This window comes from Etheostoma spectabile, chromosome 12 (assembly GCF_008692095.1).
Source record: "Etheostoma spectabile isolate EspeVRDwgs_2016 chromosome 12, UIUC_Espe_1.0, whole genome shotgun sequence".
Classification (NCBI taxonomy): Eukaryota; Metazoa; Chordata; class Actinopteri; order Perciformes; family Percidae; genus Etheostoma; species Etheostoma spectabile.
In genome coordinates, this window is record NC_045744.1 from 21,858,369 (window position 1) to 21,880,502 (window position 22,134).

The 22,134-nt window shown below is 41.3% G+C and overlaps 2 protein-coding genes across 3 annotated transcripts; one reads left to right on the forward strand and one right to left on the reverse strand.

The window, feature by feature from the left end:
* The first annotated feature begins 1,564 nt into the window (after window positions 1-1,564).
* On the forward strand, window positions 1,565-7,828 carry LOC116699643 (uncharacterized). The gene is made up of 5 exons (XM_032532340.1): window positions 1,565-1,827; window positions 3,196-4,196; window positions 5,460-5,615; window positions 5,864-5,962; window positions 7,228-7,828. The coding sequence occupies exons 1-5, from the start codon at window positions 1,653-1,655 to the stop codon at window positions 7,525-7,527; spliced, it is 1,731 nt and encodes a 576-aa protein (XP_032388231.1). The 5' UTR covers window positions 1,565-1,652; the 3' UTR covers window positions 7,528-7,828.
* An 833-nt stretch (window positions 7,829-8,661) lies between these two features.
* Window positions 8,662-20,364, reverse strand: blvra (biliverdin reductase A). Of its 2 annotated transcripts, none has more exons than XM_032532359.1 (8): window positions 20,243-20,364; window positions 17,414-17,537; window positions 15,481-15,600; window positions 13,363-13,460; window positions 12,771-12,878; window positions 11,607-11,775; window positions 10,997-11,260; window positions 8,662-10,526 (listed from the first exon to the last, which is right to left on the reverse strand). In XM_032532359.1, exons 2-7 carry the CDS (start codon window positions 17,530-17,532, stop codon window positions 11,005-11,007), a joined length of 870 nt encoding a protein of 289 aa, XP_032388250.1. In that variant the 5' UTR covers window positions 17,533-17,537; window positions 20,243-20,364; the 3' UTR covers window positions 8,662-10,526; window positions 10,997-11,004. The 2 variants fall into 2 exon arrangements, with proteins under 2 accessions (XP_032388250.1, XP_032388251.1); XM_032532360.1 differs by having other exon boundaries at window positions 9,488-10,526; window positions 10,987-11,260.
* Window positions 20,365-22,134: the final 1,770 nt, after the last annotated feature.

Consider the following 22,134-nt stretch of genomic DNA (forward strand, 5'->3'; position numbering starts at 1 on the left):
TATAACAACATTCAAAGGACTGTTAAAAGACAAGACTGTTAACAAGTACAGGCCTTTTCATTTATTTATAATTTATATTTCAATGAAGCACATTTAGTATTCAGATTATAACTTCTTTTAATGGTGTTTATTATTTTTATTAGTGTTGGTTGTTTAGAGCAGTGACCCACAGGGGGGGTCGCGAGCCAGAGAGGGGGGGGGGGGGGGGTCGCAAGTTGATTTCCAGAAATGAAACAAACATTTAAAAACGATTAGAAATAGCATATGTTAGCCATGATTTTAACACAAGATAAAACTAGTGGCTAAATTTAAAATAAAACCAAGCAAATAAATAAAAAGGGAACAGCTCTTTGGATTTTCCCGCCTATAGTGCGTGCGCGGTTGCGCGCAATGTTTATGTACGTGGGGGGGGGTCGCAAGTCACTTGCACCGTTACTTTGGGGGTCGTGGGTTGAAAGATTTGGGAACCTCTGGTTTAGAGTAGTAAATGGGGGTCTGTGTACCCCTAGGGGTACTTTGGAGAACTGCGGGGGGTACGTTAGCCTGGAACTCCAGACCCAAATCCGAAAGGATTAAGGCATTGAGTGATGAAAGTCGCCCATCTCGAGGGGCGGCACCAAGCGTGCGTTTGAAAATCTCACTGCACGCAATTGGATAACACTACGACCAATCACAACAAGACACGGGGGCGTATCCGGAGCCCCATACGCTTAGCTACCCGCGGAGCTAACTGGTAGATTAAACTGTTGTCATCTGTTTAGCTCGATGTGATTGGTGCAACTCAGCTCCAAGGGTATAGTTAACGAGCCTCGTTACTCGATGCCAGAGGAACTCGCTGAGCAAATTCAAATTGTTCTCTCACGAGAACTCTCACAAAATGCTTTTTTTGCTGTTTTTGTCACGGTTATAGTCACTGTTTTTGAAGTTTGCCACCTTTTATTTTGAAGATTTTGTCATTTGTTTTGACCCATTCTTGCTTTTGTCTCTTATTTTTCTTCCACTGTATTTTTTTCTTCAAAGTATTTGTCTCTTTTTCAAAGTTTCTTCAGCTTTTTTCAAAGTTTTTGTCCCTTTTTTCAAAAGTTGGTTTCTGCTTTGTCGCTTATTTGAATTTTGTCACTTTGGTCTCCCTAGTGTTGACTTTATTTTTTTCTAAGTTTTTATTACTATTTTTTTACCTATTCTTGCCTTACTTACTTTTCCCAAGGGTTTATTTTTTTATGTTTTGTCTCCTTTTTTCATCAGCTATTAAATGTTTTCCAGGTACAAGACGTAAGATGTTTAGTCAGTCTATCACTGTATTGTTCATCTTTATGTACTTTATTTCCTACCAATTATTCACGCTGCTTAGGCGGTACATGGCTTAACAAAAACTGTTCAAAGGGGGTAGGCCTCATAGACCGTTAATATTAATCAATATATATATACAGTCTATGGTTGGCCTACATTACTGAAAAAAGCTTGAGAACCACTGGTTTGTAAAGATACATTACACAGTGTAATGTACCTTTACTGGAGTGTAATTTACACTCCAGTCCAGTAGGTGGCGGCAGCACCTTAAACGTGGGATTGTAGCCTGCCAACAAAACCAAAAAAAGAGAAGATCTTTACCACGTTTTTCACATGCATGCATGCCACTTTTCCTCTAGAAAATGTCTAACGTCACACTTCAGTCGCTGAAAACGTTTATCAGCCAGCGGCTGGCGGTGGCCGCGGAGGAGATCTCCGCGCTGCTGGAAACGACCATCTCCAACTACGAAGAAGAGATTAACCGCCAACGCAAGCTGCTGGAGGAGGAGAGCTCCGAGTTCCTGATCAGCGAAGCAGGTTTCAACAAGTTTTTCTACATTATGTTGACTCTACTTGTTATTTTAGTCACATGTCCGGTCTATGCCATTTCCAAGGTACTACATTTAGCTAGCTAGGTGACTGGAGAGACCGAATAGCTGTTATTGTGCCGCGCTCGAGGAACGGGAACTTCGCTTCCCGCGGCTGCGTCAATACAAACCACGTTACGGTCGGAAGTTGAGGATTTAAGACTTTCAAAGTAAAAGCGGAAAATAAAATTGGATGGGAACTTAAATCACATTTTGTGGACATGGAAATCCCACTCAGTAAAGCTGAGGGCAAAGCAATTACTAAAAATCAAATGGCAAGAATACTGGGACATAAAGGATACAGGAAGACATCAGAGCCCAACCGATTTTCTTAAGGCCGATACGAAATATTTGGTTATTTAAAATATTCCAGTATATCGGTCGAGATATATATCTCGACCGATATATCGGAATACCATACATTCATTTTTTCGTATTCTTTTTGTGACTGATCTTATCTCTTTTTCTTTCTGCTTTGTGTGACACAATTTTTAAAATATTCCGATATATTGGTCAAGACATAAACTTCAAGTCCTTTGAACAAAAACACACACACACAAGATCAGTGTTGCCAACAGGGATGCTGTAGAGCGCCCTCTGGTGGACAAACTATGCGCCAACACTCAAAACTCTCATAACGTGGTTAACTGTCCATTTTTATTTTATTTTTTAAATATTTATTTATCAGAATAATTTAGTTCTCATAAGTGATTCTGATGAATGAATATTAAAAAATAAATAAATAATAATAATAATTTAAAAAAAAATATATGTCAGCCATTATAAATGCCTAATATCGGCCAGGCTCTAGAAGACTTATCTCTAACATTCAAAAACACATTGGGTCAGGAAGACGACCGGGCAAAAATAGAAAGGAAGCGCTACACCTTACTCAATTTGGGACAGGACATATTGGACCAAAGAAGACACTCCAGATAAGATAAACACCTAACTGGTAGGTGCATGCCATGTGGTCAGTGTGAGTTTGTAGCATGTGCTGCTGGGGTGTAGGGCCTATGACAAGGAAAGGAAGAGGGTTCGGCCCATGTTGGCTGAGTCCTGCAACGTCCCGGGTTTCAATCCGACCTGCGGCTCTCTGCTGCGTGTCACCCCCCCATCTCTCTCCTCCCTTCATGTCCACTGTCACTAATAAATAAAGGGAAAAGCCCCAAAAAATAATCTTTAAAAAAAAAAAAGGAATGGAAGAAGAATGGTAAATAAGCTTTAAGGTAAAAATAAATGTACATGGAAAGCAATTTTTAAAAATAAGGAAACTTTTAACCATATCAACGTTCCTGTTTTTTTTTTTCACTTGCAGGTATACAACATGCAGTGAGATTTCGAGTCATAATCGATCATGATATCAGGAAGATAACATTCCAAAATGGCATCCCCTCGTCTGTGGAGGACTTAAGTAAAGTGTTGAAACAGGCTTTTTCCATCACCACAGACATAGGACTTCAGTACAAGGATGCGGACTTTGATGACTTCTTCACACTAACCACTACAACAGACCTGAAAGATAAAGACACACTCAAAGTTGTGCATGTGCCACCAGGGATAGTAATCCCCACAGTCCCTCAGGAACGCAACCCCGACACATCTGACCCGTCGTCTGCAGATGTTCCGCTGTCTGTGGACTCTCAGGACGCTGTGATCCCCAGTCCCCCTGCCACTGAGAGGCAGAGCCTGTGGCCCGCCATCTTTCCCATCCCATCCTTCTCCTACACCACCGAGATGGCTTTGAGGCAAGGCAACGAAAAGTTTCTAAAAGATGGAACCCTGCTGACGTCCCCGTGTGTCAAATCGGACATCCTGGAGCGCCTGGCGGAGACCATGTTCTCCTACACGGCTTATCCCAACGATCCGCAGAGGGCTGCGGTTGCACGGTCACTAATAGAGAAGCACCCGTGCTTGAGAGAGCCCGGCTCTCACAACGGATGTTACGGGTGGCAGCAAAGCCTAAAATACAAATGTGGAAACTATCGGAACAAACTTAAAGCACACGGAAAGCCCGAACTGCTAATAAATACTCTAAAACACAAGCAGGACGGCGACAGGAAACCTGCCAAAAATATCAAGAAACCAAGGAAATCTGAGGTAAACTACCTCCCCCCACATCCAGTCGGTGAAACAGATGACAGCTTGGAGAATACGAGACTTGAGCTTATTGCTGCAAACAAGACAAAGAGCAACGGACAGATGATAAATGACATGATGTCCCGAACATACAGCTGTAGAAGATGGGAAGTGGTCGGCCAGTCCATACAGGTGGCAGAATTCAAAGAGAGATGGCCCGCCCTCTTTGATCCGTTTCAGGTAAAGAAACTGATTGGATGATCCTCAACACACCAGGAAATGCAGATCTTGTAGTGCTGATCTCAACTGGAGAAGCCTAGAAGGGCTTGGGAAGGAATTATTAAACGGGAAACAGTGCACGTCTACTTTGTCCAATGCTGAGTCCAAACACTATCTCTATCTCAAGTAACGCACTACGGTTACATTTCTAAATGATATTTAAGTGTAACTTTTCAAATCCAAACATTACTGTGGAGGAAGGTCTGGCAATGCAAGACTAGACAATGTGTGACCCTGCAAGATCCCCAGTCTTTACATATGACAGTCTTTCAGTCTTTCTATCAGTCCCTCCAAGATTTCACGTCCTTTTTTTGAGATTGAGATGGCAGGAAACAGTTTATTGATCAAATTTGCGGAAAAGTCGCAATGATTGGTTTGACTGTTTAACGTTAGCTCTGAGATGAATGTCTTTAGATATGAGATGGTGTCAGACTGTAGTGTGTTCAAAGAATTCTAGTGTGTGGTAGGTGTTGTGGCCAATTTAGACTGTGGTGTTGGTGTGTGTGTGGTGTGTGTGTGTGTGGTGTGTGTGTGTGGGTGTGTGTGTGTGTGTGTGTGGTGTGTGTGTGTGTGTGTGTGTGTGTGGTGTGTGTGTGTGTGTGTGTGTGTGTGTGTGTGTGTGTGTGTGTGTGTGTGTGTGTGTGTGTGTGTGTGTGTGTGTGTGTGTGTGTGTGTGTGTGTGGTGTGGTAGGTCTGAGCAAATGGTTTGTTTGTGATGTCACCTGCGCACCTGTGAGATTACAAAGGGAATCCCAGGCGAGGGGGAAGGGGAATCTGAATCTGGAAGCCACACAGTTTTTGTATGTGCTTTTAACTAAAGTTCATACAAGAAAGAATTAACCGTGCGAAGATGGCGGACATCATTATTTGCACCAGCAAGAGTTGGAAAAGGCTTCCGATTCCCTCCATCGGCACTATTTGTGAACAGATTGCCACTACACTAGGCATTACCTGTCCAACAGCAAGGGGGCCAGTAAAAAGTTACGTCGGGCCAGTAAATACAATCAGCCAGTTACTTTATCGGGCCAGTGCTCGAAAAAGTTAAAGCAATAATTCAATGTAAAGAAGCTTGGCTGTGGTGATGGGAACTCAGTAACAACATTCAGAGTCGGCAGGATTCAAAGTCCTTCAGCACTTCCGAAGCGTCTCTCAGCTGAGATCTGAGCTTTTTGTTCACCTTCTGTGTGTCTCCTGTATAAGTAGTCTCTTCCTCCTGTCTTTCAGATTAACGAAGAGTTCCGAAGGTGCAACACCGTCCCCCTGGAGTCTACGTTTTTCGCGCAGCTGGACAGGTACACGCCAAAGCTCCTGGAATTATTCAGCTCAAAGGGAGGAGCTGTTGGACAGCGCATGAAGAGTGTGTTTGTTGAGCTGATACAGGTGAGGTCCACGAAGTCAAAAGGTAACGTCAAATAATAAACTCATCTGGAGCAATAGTGTGAGCGCAGGTTTTTTTTTTTTTTTTTTTTTAAATATGTTCTTCATCAAGTTGACTGTTGCATGGTGCATGTCATTCTCAGCTCATAGCTGTCTCATGAAGAGCTTGGAACAAGCTTTTATTGAAGTAGCGCCGTAGATAACAGAGGTGTAGATTGGGTTTTGATTTTAGATCCAATGATTAACTCCAGGACCCGTGTGCCTCAGTGGTGAAGAAGAGGGACGTGACTCTGAGATGCCTCGTCGAGTACCTGGGGGAGAGCGTGCAGGATCTGGTCTCTGACTACTATGTAAGTCCTTTCTAGAGCTCTGTCTTGCTTGTTTTCTACATGTAATTAGTCTCAAATTGCCAGACCGTCCTCCACAGCGCTGTACAAGAAGGTCTGGCTAGTCCACACGGCATTCTGGACTGGGGAAAAAATATGCTCTGGTTTATTGGCATTTCTTAAAACCAGCCACAGTTAGGATTGGGCATCGAGAACCCTTTTCAACTTGGAATCGTTTCAAAAAACAAAAAACTTTATTAGAATATCGGTTTCAAATTTAACATGCGCAAGTTTTTGATGTACGTTGCAGCCACCGTACTCCCAGGCGCTTGTTGTGTTGCAGCCACGGAGCACAGTAAGCGGCGCTCTAAAGTGTGGCTTTATTTTATGTTGAAAAAAACCCGGGAAAGCTGTAAATCACCACTAAATCAAAATGTCCTCCCATCTGTGGAATAAGCATGTGACCCGGTTCCTGAACGCACCTGCGCCATGCGCTTCACACCGTGCGCTTAGATCGTTAAAATAGGGTGGGATTTGCCTAATTATTTTATGTATGTCTTATGTGTGTGGGTGTGGGTGTGGGTGTGGGTGTGTGTGTACACAAATTTATTTATTTTTCCTCTTGGCCATTTTTGGCTGTTGTCTTTCTGCACTCTTGCCTAAGTTGTTGTCCATTATCCCGTCCTCTTTCAGTCTGATTTGTACTTGTCTGGAGACAGTAACCTTTAAATAAAATCAACAATTTTATCAATTATTAACTCATCCCCATAGAGCATTGAAGTGTTCTAGTAAGATTCAGGACGCCTGATTATTTTTCCCACCCCTAAAAAGCTGTATGGACATTAACAATTATACAATTAGATATTTTCCCTAAAGCATTCAGCGTTATGTAATATGCAGCCTATCAGTAGTAAGATAGTGTCGGCTCTTTACTCTCAACACATTGGATTTAAAGCTTTCAAATGTTTGTTCCCCCCCAGGTAAGATTGAATTATTGATGAAACATTATCTGAGCTAGATTCAATTTCAATTTTATTTATAGTATTAATTCATAACAAGAGTTATCTCGAGACACTTTACAGATAGAGCAGGTCTAGACCACACCAGAATTTACAAGGACCCAACAGTTCTAGTAGTTTCCTCCAGAGCAAGCAGCAGTGCGACAGTGGCGAGGAAAAACTTCCTTTTAGGCAGAAACCTCGGTCAGACCCAAGCTCTTGACATCAAATATGTTTGGTTTATCTTCAATCAAAGCATGTGAACAACCGTTTATGTTTGCGTGTTTCTAGAGGACAGCCGAGGATAAAGTGCACCAGGAACTTAGACCACAGAGTATGAGGATCTACGTTTGTCACAAGCCGGACGCAGTGGGCATCGTCATCGATGGAACGCCGGTGCTGACCGGCGTGGGTACCCTGTCCAGAGCCTGCTGCCTTCTCCTCGGCCTCACCTACGCCCTGAACCTGGATTATCCTCCCAAACTCGTGAGAACTTTTGAAGTATTTCAAAGACTATTTGTGGGACTTGATATGCTCCAGCCGAAACCAACGTCCAAGTACATCAGCCTGAAAAACAAGCTCCTCGCCTAAACAGTCGCTCTGAGCTTCGGAATCAACTCATCCGAGGCTCTGTTTTGTTAACCGTGGTACATGCGGGAGCTGTTAAGGTGTCCGTGTGATGACGAGGATTGTATTGAATGTTGTAAGACCCGTGTTCACGTTAAGGGGTTCAAACATTGAGCTGTACTTTCAGAGCTTGAAGGAAGTTAGGACCAACCGCTTGCTAAAGAGACGTTTGGCTCATGGTCACAGCCGTTCCGGGTACACGTCTATAATATGGCGGTGCACCCTCCCTTTGTCAGGTAGGTCAGCTCGCCCAAATTACGACAAGCTGTCAGTTCTGGCTGAGCATGCATGTTGTGCAAGTAAGCTGTATTATTTTTTTTATTTATTTTTTTACAAATGGAGACCAGTTTTACTGTAGATTCAAGTTTTGTATTTAGCTATTTTTATGATAATCTCTGGAGGGAGGGGGGAGATAATACTGAATCACGTATTGTTTTTGTTTTTTTTAAATATTGCTGCTTTTATACATTTTGTAAACAGACATTTTAGTTAAGGGGGTGGCTGTAGAGAATGTTCACCATTGTAAATTTGTAACTTAATTTTCAGATTCAATCGTCTTATTTTTCCGCTCACAGACCAAGCGCATGGAGGATTAAGCCGTTTACACAGTTTTACTCAGTTTTCCGTCCTCACACTAAACTATGGACATTAATAAAAATGTCTCGGGGTCTGCAGAGTGTGGAGTTGCAATATTTTTTTTTCACTTTGATAGAAATCAAAGCATTGACATGATTTGGACATAATATAAATGTGCATTAAATGAATTGGCTATATCGGTTGCCTTCAACGTTTTGCCCAAGTACTGTAAGTGTGCACATACAAGGAATTACACAGTTATCCTTTTATTTTTATTTTAGCATTGCTGTGTAATCGCACAGAAGTAGACATAACATGGACAAACAAAGGTTGTGTACACACGAGTATGTGGGAAAAAAAAAAAAAGTGTTATAGTGTCAGTCTGTGCATCCTGTCCACAAAGTCTCCACCAGGTAACAGAAACATCTGCTTGTGGTCTGTAACACCGACGGCAGAGTATACATAACGAATCAAATCAGGATGACTCCACACAGAGGACAAAAACCTTTCTAAAACTTTACCTGTATGTAAGCTTTATTTAGGTCATGCATAAACAAACAGCAATAAGCAGCCATAATGATTTAAAAATCATGAATCTTGGATTCACCGAGATATGTTTAAGTGTAACATTTAAAACCCCTATATTGTATGTCTCCGGTGACAATATTGGTTTGACATTAGATGTTTTCCAGTTGTGGATCCTTAACAACGTTCTTAATAAGAGCAGGTTAATATTCAACGCTTCATATGAAACAGTCAACATTGCTATCTAAAACAAAATATTGTACATGAGACACAAAGCCACCTGACACAGTATGGTACAATTAGCTCCCAATAGGTGTGTGTATGTGCACACTGATTTTACATTTACCTTTACCAAACAAATGTCTTATGTTTAATAGTTGGGTATATGAATTAGTACTCAGATCCTTAAAGTGCCCATAGTATGAAAAAAGAACCACTTTTTCTGGGATTTAGGTTATTTTGGGTCTCTGGTGCTTCCACACGCATACAAACTGGGGGGGGGGGGGGGGGGGGGGACTATCCATGCTGTTTTGAGTGAGATATGGTTTCTAAATGTATCCTGCCTTCAGTCTCAGCAAGGCCGTCTACGTCACTGGCTGAAACATTTGGCGTGTGTGCTAACCACATTAGCTAACACCACATCAGCCAGCTGTTTCTCCAGCAGTACGAGCAAGGGTTAGCCCGAAGACTCGTTCTAAACGAGGCTGCACTTCCACTTTGCGTTGAATACCTGCAGACGAGGGACATGCAAGTAGTTCTATACAATTTCTTCTGTAGATTAGGGTGAACTTGTGTGTGTTGTACCAGTTTTTTGCCATGGAGAATGAGGTGGTTAATTGCTAATAGTGCTTGCTTCTAGCTACTGCGCATGTGACTTCCAACAAAGATGGTACAGAAGTGAGATGTCTCACTCTGTAGCTAAAACAGAGACCCGAACACGGGGTGAAAAGAGGATCTGCAGCTATGTGCAGTGCAACAAAAATATGGTGTTTTTTTTTTAAATGAAACCATGTAAACCTGTTCTGTACAACCTCAAAATACAATTATGAACCTGAAAATGAGCAGAATATGGGCGCTTTAAGTATGTAATACCACTGTGAAAAAAATACTCTTACAACTAAAAGTCCTTCAATAAAAATCTTACTGTATAAACATAAGTATCATCAGGAAAATGTACTACTGTACTTACTGTATGTAAAGTATTAAAAGTAAAAGTACTCCATGCAGAAAAATCCTCACATTTGCGAAGCTAAACGATGGAAACGATCCAAACTGTTCTGTCAATGAACAAAGGGTTTAATCGTCTTATCATTTCAGCTTTACTTGTAGGCCTGTGTATTGTTGGGTAGTTTAATTTATAACTAAACTACATTATATATGTCTAGTGTGCAAATATATTGAGTTGTAAAGTAACTGCTTACTAGTGGAGTAGAAGTAGAAATGGCATTAAAGTTTTAAGTACAGTACTTGAGTAAATATAAGTAGTTACATTCCACCACTGGTGCTCGCGATACTCTTCTTTCAGGCACCGTATGTTACGGGGCGGCTGTGGCTCCGGAGGTAGAGCTGCTGCCAATCAGAAGCTCGCTGCTTTGATTCCTGAAGTGTCTTTAGCCAAGATACTGAAGCCCAAATTACTACCGAATGTGAATGTGTCACTAAGACTAGAAAAGTGCTATATCAATGCAGTCCATTTACCAAATGTAACTCTAAACATGTGTTGCTCATAGCAGAATGTGTTCAATGACTCAGCCTTCAAACAGTAATAGTCTCAGTTTTGAGGACATAATACTTCTAAATGATACTTGCATTATGATACAAAAACTTAAGGGCATGGTGATGAAATATAAAGATAGATTTAAAGGGGAACTATGCAGTTTTTTTTAGCTTAATTTACCAGCTTCGGAGTCATTGGAATGGTTATGTGACTTTTGTTTCAACTTGAATGGTGGTCGTCTCGCTCCCCCCTAGCGCCTGTCAGCGGAAAAACCACCCTCGCAACTTTTGGCTGGCGGGCCGCCAGACTCAATGTCAGGGAGTACCGCGTGATATCAGGTCTCGTGATGTAACAAATTGCTTAAAAGCACTGCACACATGTGCCCATTCAGGGTTTTTCACACTATCATGACTGATCCAGCAAAAAAAACTGAAACCTAGAAAAACATTGTCGGAGGAACAGAGAAAGAGGAAGTGGCAGATTGACCGAGCGAGGAGTCAGATACAACTTAACATAGGAGCTGCCAAATATCTATTCTGAAGCTGTAGGGGGCGCTCTATACAGAAACCTGCGAGCCCAAAAAAAACTGCGTAGTTCCCTTTTAAGTACTTGAGAGTCCCCATTTAACTTTGGCAAAGTTGTTGTATCCTCTCAGCCAGTTGCAGGCAGTGTAGGATCCTGGTTCTCTCCCTCTGGAGCTCCTCCGGACTCACTTGGCCTGCCAGCTTGGCAGAGAATTGGATCAGGTCCTGCATGAAGAGGCCCACAGCCGCCCTGGGTGCCGGAGGGATCTGGGTCAGAGTGCAGGAGTCAAAGTGAAAGTTGATGTTCTTGGCCCGGGGGAGGTCCGGTCCCCGTTCCTCAATCCACGTCAGAGGTCTAGCAGGACACAGATAAAATGATTAGGCTTGAATTATAATAAATCTGTAGTTTACTGTCTGCACATTGGCAATTAACTGTCATGACAACCAAGGAAGGCCAGAGACCGGAACGGACCATACCCTTTAAACTAGGGATGTTAATAATTAACCTCAGTAAAGTGGCTCTCTGCTGGACGGCACACACCGATGAAGACTGGCGAGTTAAATCACACACACACCTTGGAGCTTTCGCAAGACCTTAAATCCAGTTCAAGACATTGTTGGATTGTCTTTTCATGGGATTTTTGGTCTATTTATTCCATATCTGCGGTAGATATAATGCAAACGGGTGCACCCTCTCTCACCTGTTGTCAGAGGTTTGCAGCTTTGCGGTCAATTTGCTGTAGTTGGTACCAGAGTCTTCCTCCATGGTTGCTGCGGTTACTGACAGCTCACCGAACAACTCGACCAACCAGGTGAGGCGAGCGATGCCACTGAAAGCTTGGAAACCAAATCCAGGCTTCAAAACTCCACCTTGAAGCAATAACAACACACAACACACACATAATTACTGCATTGCCTGAGTTCCAACCCTTAATCGTTGTTCTTTTTGCAGTCTCTTGGGACAAATTTCCCGTCAGACAGACGTTAGGAGCGTGCTCATCACACTGTATGACATTTGATGGACTGGAAAAGAACACAAAAACCCACACTGTAAAGAACAAAAACTGCAAAAAAAAAAAAAAAAAAAAAAAAGTATTTTCCCGGCAGCTAAGCGCCAATAAAATATTGTAAAATAACTTTTTTTCTTGCAAAAATACAGTCTCTTTTTCAATAAAGAAAAACAGTTTTAAGCTTAGATTATACATGACATCTTGTGTATTTATTGGCATTTATTAATGAAGGATATTTACACCTGTAAAGGTTTATCCAATTTATTAAATGTTTTTACAGTAGGAAACTTGAATTTAACAATTTAATTTATTAAATAAAAGATACATTTTTGTGAAATTATGACACATTTTGCAAATGTATTTCATGAATTTGTATTTCATGTGGAAACATTTTTCTTTAAAACCATTTTTTTTATGTGGGGGGGGGGGGTAATTCACAGTTGAAGGTTTTTCATGTTCTTGTACATGGACATGTAAACAACTGTTTTGGTGATTTTTTGATATTTTCATGTTCTTAAAGCGACACTAGAGAACTTTTTGTTACATAAATCATGTTTTCCAAATAGTTTCAGTGGTTCTTTAACAGGGTGAACTTTCCTAGTGTTGCTTTAAAAAAATACAGGACATGAAAATATCAACAAATCCTGTAATTTTATGGAATAATTTATTATATATTGAACTAGTTCCATAAAAAGGTAACTATTTCAGTGTTATTGTTTTTACTTCAGTGTTGTTTACAGTGCTCCTAATCTAAACCAAGAAAATACTTTCAATACAAATTTGACATTGGAGATGAAAGTTTTGGTTAGATCTTACAGACGTGTCAAAGAACAACAAAGACGCTCTCTCTCTTACCAGTAAAGTGAAGAGTACCTTCCTGCAGGACTTTGCCCTCTACCTCTTTTTTCAGTTCTTTGAAGTCTTCTGTCAGCAGCTCGATGTGTTCCTCATGGAGAATCACTCCTGACACACAAACACAAATGTTTACTGACATTTGTATAAATAAATAGACATACATAGTTGGGCCTGTATTAAAGGTCCTATGACATGACCTTGACCAATTGACTCTTTGCACGTTTGACAGCCGTGATGTCTCTCTCTCTCTCATGGGTGGGCCAAATTCTCTGGGCGGACAAAGCAGAGAAAGGGGAGGTTGCCTAGCCCCTTGTGACCTCATAAGGGGCAAGATTCCAGATCGGCCTATCTGAGCTTTCAATTTCTCAAAGGCAGAGCAGGATACCCAGGGCTCGGTTTACACCTATCACTATTTCTAGTCACTGGGGGACCTACAGCAGGCTGGAGGAACACCTATTAATGTTAAAAAAAGAACTCAAAGTGACATTTTCATGCCATGGGACCTTCAAAGTCACAGTATCGAAGACCAAGCCCTACTCGACCTGCACATGGAACATGCATGCGAGTGCACATTGTTAGAACGTAGTATTACCTTTCTCCTGAGCAAAATCCCAAAGCTCCGCAGCAGCCTTGTAGCTCAGAGTCATGGGATACTCCACACAGACATGTTTCCCTGCCTGCAGAAAAGATCTGATGAGACAGGAGGGAGTTTTCTTTATCAAAATTGGTTAAGTTGTGCATTATTTTTCTCAATAGATTTGTAAAACAAAAAGACAAGAAAAAAAAAAAGTTGAATAAACAAATCTTTAAAAGGTATACAGTGTCTGGTGCAATAATCCAGTGAGAGAAGACTTGTGCTGTTGACTTGTAGTAAACAGTCAGCCAATCAGATGGCGCTTTCTGTTTCAGCCAATACCGTCGCATATATGCTTACGTATATTGGCTGAAAGGTAAGGAGCCGTCTAACCGGGCTACAGATAATTCCCGGGTGAAAATATAGTCAGGGCAGGGAAGGCTCAAAAAACCCAAACACAAATGCAGTAACGTTGACACATGGGGGTTAAACAATTATAGAAATTAATTAATAGAATTTATTTTTGATTAAAAATACTTATATTCTTTTAATAGTGTTTAGATTTCTATTACATTAATTTAAAACAAATCTATTTGACACATTCACTCGTGTCTCGAGTAAGAAATAGAGGAGACACCAAAACTGGACTACGCACCCGGTGTGAATGGACAGATGAGATAACATGGGCGGCGTATTAAAAATAGCTGCGCTACGCTCCTCACACGCCCGGTGTGTGTTCGGCTGCCTTTCATTTTAGCTCCAATGTGACCACAACAAACTCTGTGGGCTCCAATGTGACCTGAATGACTAAAATTATTAATAAAGTTAAAAGGTGCCCTGCCACACAAAATCGTTTTTACTTGCACTTTTTGAAATAACTCAGGTCCATATGTGTTTGCGTCATGTGGTGACTGTGAAGATGAACTGCTACCTCCCCTGTCAGCTCTAGCCACTGGAAAGAAATAAGAGGAGAAATCAGACCAATCACAACAGCTGGTCAGTCTGATGTCATGTTGCATGAGCTCTTTACTACTCATGAGCTCGCCCAGTTGCGCTGTGTAAAGGATGCTGATAGCCAGGCTCTCATTGGCTAGCTGTTAGCCAATCAGAGTCACGCAGCTTAGCTCGTTGAATATTAATGAGTAATGGCACAAATTGAGCTGAGTCTTCTGCAGGCTTTCTATACCATGTGAGAATAGTTTGAAACAAGGTAACAAAAGGCATTTTTTCCACAAGAAATGTTACGAAGACCATGGTAGAACTTTTAAGACATTACCGCTAAGTAATGAAATATGAGGGGAAGGGCACCTTTAAGTATAATGACGTATAAAAGAGTGACGAAATATAAGAATCAATGTGTTCTCAGGGTGAGCATACATCCAACGTACACAAGGGCTCATTCATGGGTTGATGATTATGAGAAGGAAGTTAATCATATACTATGGTAAACTGAATATCCATGAGATATTTTGGAACTTTGTGTAAGAAAGCCCCTCAGTGACTGATATGTGTCATGAGAGATGCTAATCCAGGACCGCTGGCCCAACACTTTTCTAAGATACTTGTAGAAAACTCCCTGGTGGACTGATGAGTATACGTCACTCCTTGGACTCACGCATTTGCGCACATGCGCAGTTTCACCATTTCCTTTTGCAGTTCGCTGCCGACATGAGCACAGCTGCTCCTAAAGTTGCACATTACTTGTGTAAATCTTCTGTTGTGTTGCCGTGTGCGTTATTGAGAACGTAAATGCACGATTTTATGTTCATGCTAGTTTAGCATGTATTTTCGTTCGTGTAAGTCAAGATGATAGTATCTTTCTTATCATAGTTCAAGATAGCATGCTAATGTCTACCGTAATGCTAAGAACGTGCTGCAGACTGTACCGTTCAGAAACTATAGTTGATACTTATTAATGGATGCATGTTAGTACAGCGTTCTACATGTGTTAATTACAATCCTGCTGAGGGTTAATTCAGCCGTTGCACTCGCGACGGTGTTGCTGGTTTGTTTGTTGAAGCGCATTTCAGCACGTCTTCCTGTTAATTGTCTTTTATTTTGAATTGGTCCATTGATTCATTCCCTGTACAGACCTATGTGACACCGCTCAAGACTTTCGGAGGTCTCGCACGTTACCTGACGTAGTCTTCGTGCGACGCATTCTCGGTGCAGATGAACGCAGCATGAATGTCTTCTCTGCTCTTAGCTTCTTCCAGTGAGATCTGACTCACGCCCTGCTGAGTGTCCAGGCTTCTCCTGTTGACAAAAAACATCTTTCAGGATAACAGTGACGAGAATTCTGCTTTGATCAAAAACACTGAGCCTCATGCATGAAGCAAGAAAAACATATTTCCTCATATTTTTTTGTTCATGTCCCCAATTTGTTCTTATTTTGTGAGAGTAGCCGTTGGTTTCTGGGATTGACAAGTGTTTTCTTATTTTTGCTTTTCTCTTAGGTACGAGAAATTGTAATTGTAGAATAATTTTCTTACTATTTGCAGATACATATAATAAGAATGTAAAAGGTTTCCATAACAGACCAAGTGTGTTGGTGTATGCTTATTGCAGAGTTGTGTGCTGTCATAGAAACGGTGGTTACTAGTTCTCTGGACAAGGGACATCTGCATTCCCCAAACAAAAGAAACTCTGACACACAGAGGGTTTAGCTAAACATTGAGTAGTTAAAGGTCATGAGTCTCGAGCAAAGTACATTGAGTAATAATAACAAGTGAAACAGAACGTAGCTTCGCGTGACAGCAAATAAGGATGAGACATAACACAGTGGCCCCCACCCTGGCGTGTGTTGTGTGAAGATAACAGTCCCTATGCTGGACAAGAAGAGGGTGCCCAAAAAAGAAGGTGTAAAACATGGGGGGGGATGAATAGATAGGGGCTCACGAGGCTCAAGAGACTAGAGATATGTGGACCGGCTCCGACTTTTTGTCTGGTGCTAGGGAAACTTAGTCCCAGATTAATTAAATAGATGTATTTGACTTTATCTTGTTGTCTTATTTGGCTCTTGCTTAGGGTCAATGTAATACCAATTTAACAAATGTGCTTGTATATAAGTATTTTGGAGTCAGACACAGCGTCCAAAGAGGGGGGACACAGAGGAGGAAATTCCCAACACTATCTAGAGCAACAGTTCCCAAAGTGGGTCCGGGGTCCCCCAGGGGTCCTTGAGAGGGTTCCAGGGGTTCCCCAGCACAAAGAGGACAAGAGAACGTCTCGGGTTACGTATGTAACCCTTGTTCCCCGAGATAGGGGAACGAGACACTGCGTCGGTTACGACAATATGTCATGCCTAAAGGCGTTCCCATAGTGTCGTAACCGACGCAGTTCGAGTTCCCCTCGAAGGGGAACAAAGTTTTCTTTTTCCGCCATCAAAAAATAATCAGTAACACAGCTTTTCACAGCATTTTTCCCTCATAGTATGGAGCCCATCCTTCTGTTTTGCCAGTTCAAAGCTTCTGGAACCAACCAGTGAAGAGTAAAGCCAGTCTAACTTGTTCTTTATAACCTTCTTTATTGCCTGTCAAAATAATGGTAAGCTAAAAATCAATAAAAAAGGCCTGCATTGTCAGACTCTAGATATGTGTTGTCTCTGTGAATTATAAATTTACAATATTCCAGATTCAGAGGATTACATATCAATTTGCCTGACAATATAATCACCTTGTCTAACTTCATTGTCTTTTAAAATCATAATAGTGCTAACATGTGTTAATCACTGCAGTGTAAATATAACCGTACAGGGTTGTACGAAGTGGGCCCTTAGGCTAAAGCAAGCTAATTGTCTTCATTCACTGTAAAATCATTGTGAATTGCGCAGTTCTGTCGAGGATCAAATACTGATTTGAGTGAGAATATGATCACTTACCTTCTCTCTTTTGAAGTAACCTGTAATCTACATTATGCTACATTTTTAACTACTCCATGCCTTTACACGACAGGCAGAGAAAAACCTTGTGTCGTTCTTCCTCACGTGCTGCTTCAGGCCATGTCACATGTTACCTATGCCTAGGAGAATTATGGCTTGTGTTTATCCGTGCATGCATGTGTGTGTTACCTGGAGATGAATCCTTTGACGTTAAGTTTCTCTGCAGGACTGCCAGGTAGAGGAGCTAACATGTCTCTAATCCTCACCCAACCGGCTGTTCCAATGCCAACAACCACCGCTCCAAACATGCTGACTAAGAAAGAAAGAAAGAAAGAAAGAAAGAAAGAAAGAAAGAAAGGAGATTAAAGACAAGTTAAGATATTGGAGTTAAACTGAGTGTCCAGGATGTCAAAAATATAATCATGAATAGCCAAGTTCATTCAATTCAAAATTCACACCAAGAGCTGGGGGTCCACAATCGAAAAAGAAGAAAAAAAACTCTATAACAGGCTGCTTGGGAGCGCGGGAGTCCAAAACTATTAGTCCGCTGTCGGACTATGTTGCAAGTCACAGGAGTCACCACTTTGCCTAACATGGGGGGGGGAAACTCCTTTAAACTTTGACTATCTACACCGTTTAGGAAAATATTGATTATTATATGATAATTATTATAATATTAAAGTTAGTGAAACCAGCAGGGACAGTTGATTCTCTCTAAACATGTGTGAACAAGTGTGAATCTCCCAAACAAGTGTACCCGTCACAAGTCAAAGAGACAGTATGAGTACTCATCACTCTGAACAGAGAACTAGTACAAAACTACCACTTAAACCTACAATTACCAAAAGCCTAATTCAAACACAAAACATGACCAGCCCCCAGTTTGTCAAGAACTAGTTCAGCAATATAAGGGAGACCACACACTGTTAAGGATGAAATTAAAGATTACTATAACATAGGACACACCGTGTATTCAGTAGTATCAGTAGTGTGTTGAAAACACACAGAACCCAAAAGGACAAACCGAAAAACCCTTCATAAAATTCATTTTTAACAATATTACTAACAATACCATATACTAACAAATACCTTTATATTAACTTTCTATGACAATGTATGGTGTGTTTTGTTTTGAACCTGGTTAGTCACAGGGAAGTAAGCAAGAATAGGTCAAAACTAGTTCAGAACATTGTTCCGCTTTATGTGGACTTTTGTTTCGCCTTCTCTGGAACTATTTTTTCCTTCCTTCTTTCTACTTTCCTTCTACTTTCTACTTTTTCTACTTTTTTCAAAGTAATGTCCCTGTTTTGGGACTTTTTGATACTATTTTCGACTCATTCTTGCCATCTTCTTCCAAGGTTTTGCCTTTTTCACAGTTTGTGTCTCATTTTTCGTTGCATTTAAATGTTTTTTTCAGTTACAAGGGTGCTGACAGCGCTGTACTGTTCCTCTTTACGTAGACCTTTTTCTACCAAAAACGACTGACGCTGGTCAGGGGGTACTCGGCTTAAAGAACAAATTCAAAAGGGGTACATTATTGAAAAAAATTTTGAGAACCACTATCCAGCAAGTACACACCAATTGAGAAACACTGCTCTAGCTCTCTCTGTTCAGAGACATTTTGCTGAGCAGGCAGATAAATCAACATAAAGCCCAGCTCCAACAATACCTAATACACAATAATAACCAAGCTATATAGAAAGACTGATATACTTTATTGATCCCAAACGGGGAAATGTCTGGGAAATGTCTGTGCTACAGCAGCAATTCGTTAGGCACAACTCTCAGACATAGTGAATATTATAAAAACACCTACTCAAAAAATATATAGCATTAGAAGGAATGAAAAGGTACTGTCTGCTTACAAAATATTAATATGCATGTATATATGAGTAGTATGTAGTACTTTGATGTGTGTGTGAGGTATAGGAAATGTAAAAAAGAACGTTCGGGTAACGTTCTCTAACGGTTCCAACGGTAGGATAACGTTAGGGGAACTAGTGGAACGTTATCTAAAGGTTGCAACGTTAGGATAACGTTAGGGCAACGTTCTCTAAAGGTTGCAACGTTAGGATAACGTTAGGGGAACTAGGAGAACGTTATCTAAAGGTTGCAACGTTAATATAACGTTAGGGGAACTAGGTGAACGTTATCTAAAGGTTGCAACGTTAATATAACGTTAGGGGAACTAGGAGAACGTTATCTAAAGGTTACAACATTAAGATAACGTTAGGGCAACGTTCTCTAAAGGTTGCAACGTTAGGGCAACGTTCTCTAAAGGCTGCAACGTTGGGATAACGTTAGGAGAACGTTCTGAGAACGTTCGATGTAACCAAAAAGTAACGTTCCCAGAACGTTATGGAAACCTAACCTTCAGGGAACGTTCCCGCAACCACAAACGAACGTTCCCTGAACGTTCTGGGAAGCAAACATTGTTAGCTGGGTAGTGTTATCTCATACTCAGCGGTTAAAATATGGATTGTTTTTACTTCAGTTCACTGTGAAAGTTGTGCTAAAGCTGTAAAAAAAGAAAAGAAAAAAAAAGCCCCATGAAAGAGTAAAAAATAAAAAAGGGTGAAAAAAAGGGCTCTAACGAGAAAGTCAGAGCTTGCGCCTGTTTAATGTAACTCTAATTTGTTGTGGGCTCAAAATGTGGATATCAATGGAAGTGCTCGTCTAACGCCCCTCTCTACAGCAGAGTCCGCGCATGACCTAGTGCCAATATGAACGGGGACAGTGTTGTAACAGGGACTGTTTTACGGTCTATGGTTGTAACCATAGACTCTATATTATTAATAATTCATATTAACGGCCTATGGTTGTAACCATGGACTGAGTATTATTAAAAAAACATACTAACAGTCTATGGTTGTAACTTGAGTTATTTGCCGCGTAACGTTTTAACGTGATTCAGAAAGATGTCTGTAGCTTTTCGATGCCATTTGTTCATCGATATTCAGCAGGAGTCAGGAGCAGAGTCACTGGCAGGAAAGAGAGGAGAGTTTTGTGAACCCTTACCTGCTTTTCCGTAGCTCGTTTGCGACCGGCACGAAGAAATCTCGCTGCTTACTGTTCCTAAGTAGAAGTCCCCTCGCTAGAGATGATATAAGGGAGCGCGTGTCTTCTTCTTTGAGGTTCCGCAGTAGTTGGTATCCATAAAGTCGCATTACTGCCCCCTTCTGGTTTTACTCGTCATCGCTCTTTAAAAACTGAATAATTTCCTTCCTTGACTGTTTTTTTTCACTTCTTTATTGAGAATACAGCAGTGGTGGAATTTTTCTTTTTTTGTAGTGTATTTTTACCATGTAAAAATACATAAATACACAAGTTTGGGACGGTGCCTAAGGCGTGGCAGACCGGGGTGGTGGTTCCCCTGTTAAAAAAAGGGGGACAAGAGGGTGTGTGCCAATTACAGGGGCATCACACTTCAGAATCAGAATCAGAATCAGCTTTATTTGCCAGGTATGAGGACACATACGAGGAATTTTTCTTTGGAGCATTGTTGTTCACACTGTGCTTACACACACAAAACAACCAAAACAAAAAAATATACACACTAATATATACACACAATATATACATACTCTCAACACAACAATATAGAGGCATGAGTGAAAAAAAGAGTTCAATAAAAATGATTTAAATATGGAGCATAGTGCAAGGGTACTGGGATAAATAGTATTATGTTATTATATTACAATATGAACAGTATGAATATTATGGACAGTTCTGAAATAGAAAATGAGAACGATGAATGAATAACAAATAAGAGAGATGTGAGAATGGGAATGATGAGTAAATAGTAAATAATAAATAATAAGTGAGATATGAGAATGAGAATGATGAATAATACTAATACTTACTCCCTGGTAAGGTCTACTCCAAGGTCCTGGAAAGGAGGGTTCGGCCGATAGTCGAACCTCTGATTGAAGAGGAACAATGCGGATTCCGTCCATGTTGTGGAACAGCGGATCAGATCTTCAGTCTTGCAGGGACCCTAGGGAGCCTGGGAGTATGCCCAACCAGTCTACATCCGCTGCTCCTTCGCGTTGAAAGGAGCCAGTTGAGGTGGTTCGGGCATCTGGTGAGGATGCCTCCTGGACGCCTCCCAAGGGAGGTGGTCCAGGCACGTCCAGCTGGGAGGAGGCCTCGGGGAAGACCCAGGACTAGGTGGAGGGGTTATATCTCCAACCTGGCCTGGGAACGCCTCGGGACCCCCCAGTCGGAGCTGGTTGATGTGTCTCGGGAAAGGGAAGTTTGGGGTCCCCTGCTGGAGCTGCTGCCCCCGCCAACCCGACACCGAATTAGCGGACAAAGATGGATGGATGGATGCTTATCAGAATTAATCTCAGAAATAATTTATTATTTAAAAAAAGACTAAATGACTAAAACTTGACTGAGATATATTGACTTTTCTTTTGACTAAAACTAGACAAGACCTTTAGGCGACTAAAACTTGACTAACAACAAAAGATATGTGAATGACTAAAACTGACAAGGACATTTGGCACAAGACATACTAAATAAAAAATGGTTGACAAAATGAACACTAGAGGGAGAGGGGACGGGATGAGGAAGAAGGAGGGGTGAGCTAGCCTGGTTTTGTTGGAAAATACTTTGAACGTCAACAAGCCAACATTGCTTAGAGCACCTTTAAGTTTAGAAGAAAAAAAAAGGAGTATAGGCTATTGCGTTGTTTCTGTCTCCCCCATGAGGAATTCTAAGTAATGACAACAACACTGTCGGCACGTCCACACGATACAAGCCTTCCGGGATCGTGTACGTGCCCCCCACCCCTCCTCCACGCAGTTGCTAGTAGCCAAGGAGGACGCGGAGGATTCAAAAAACACGATGGTCTCTTCAGAAGAGGAAATTAGCCCATCTTCACCTGAGTTTCTGCACACATAACA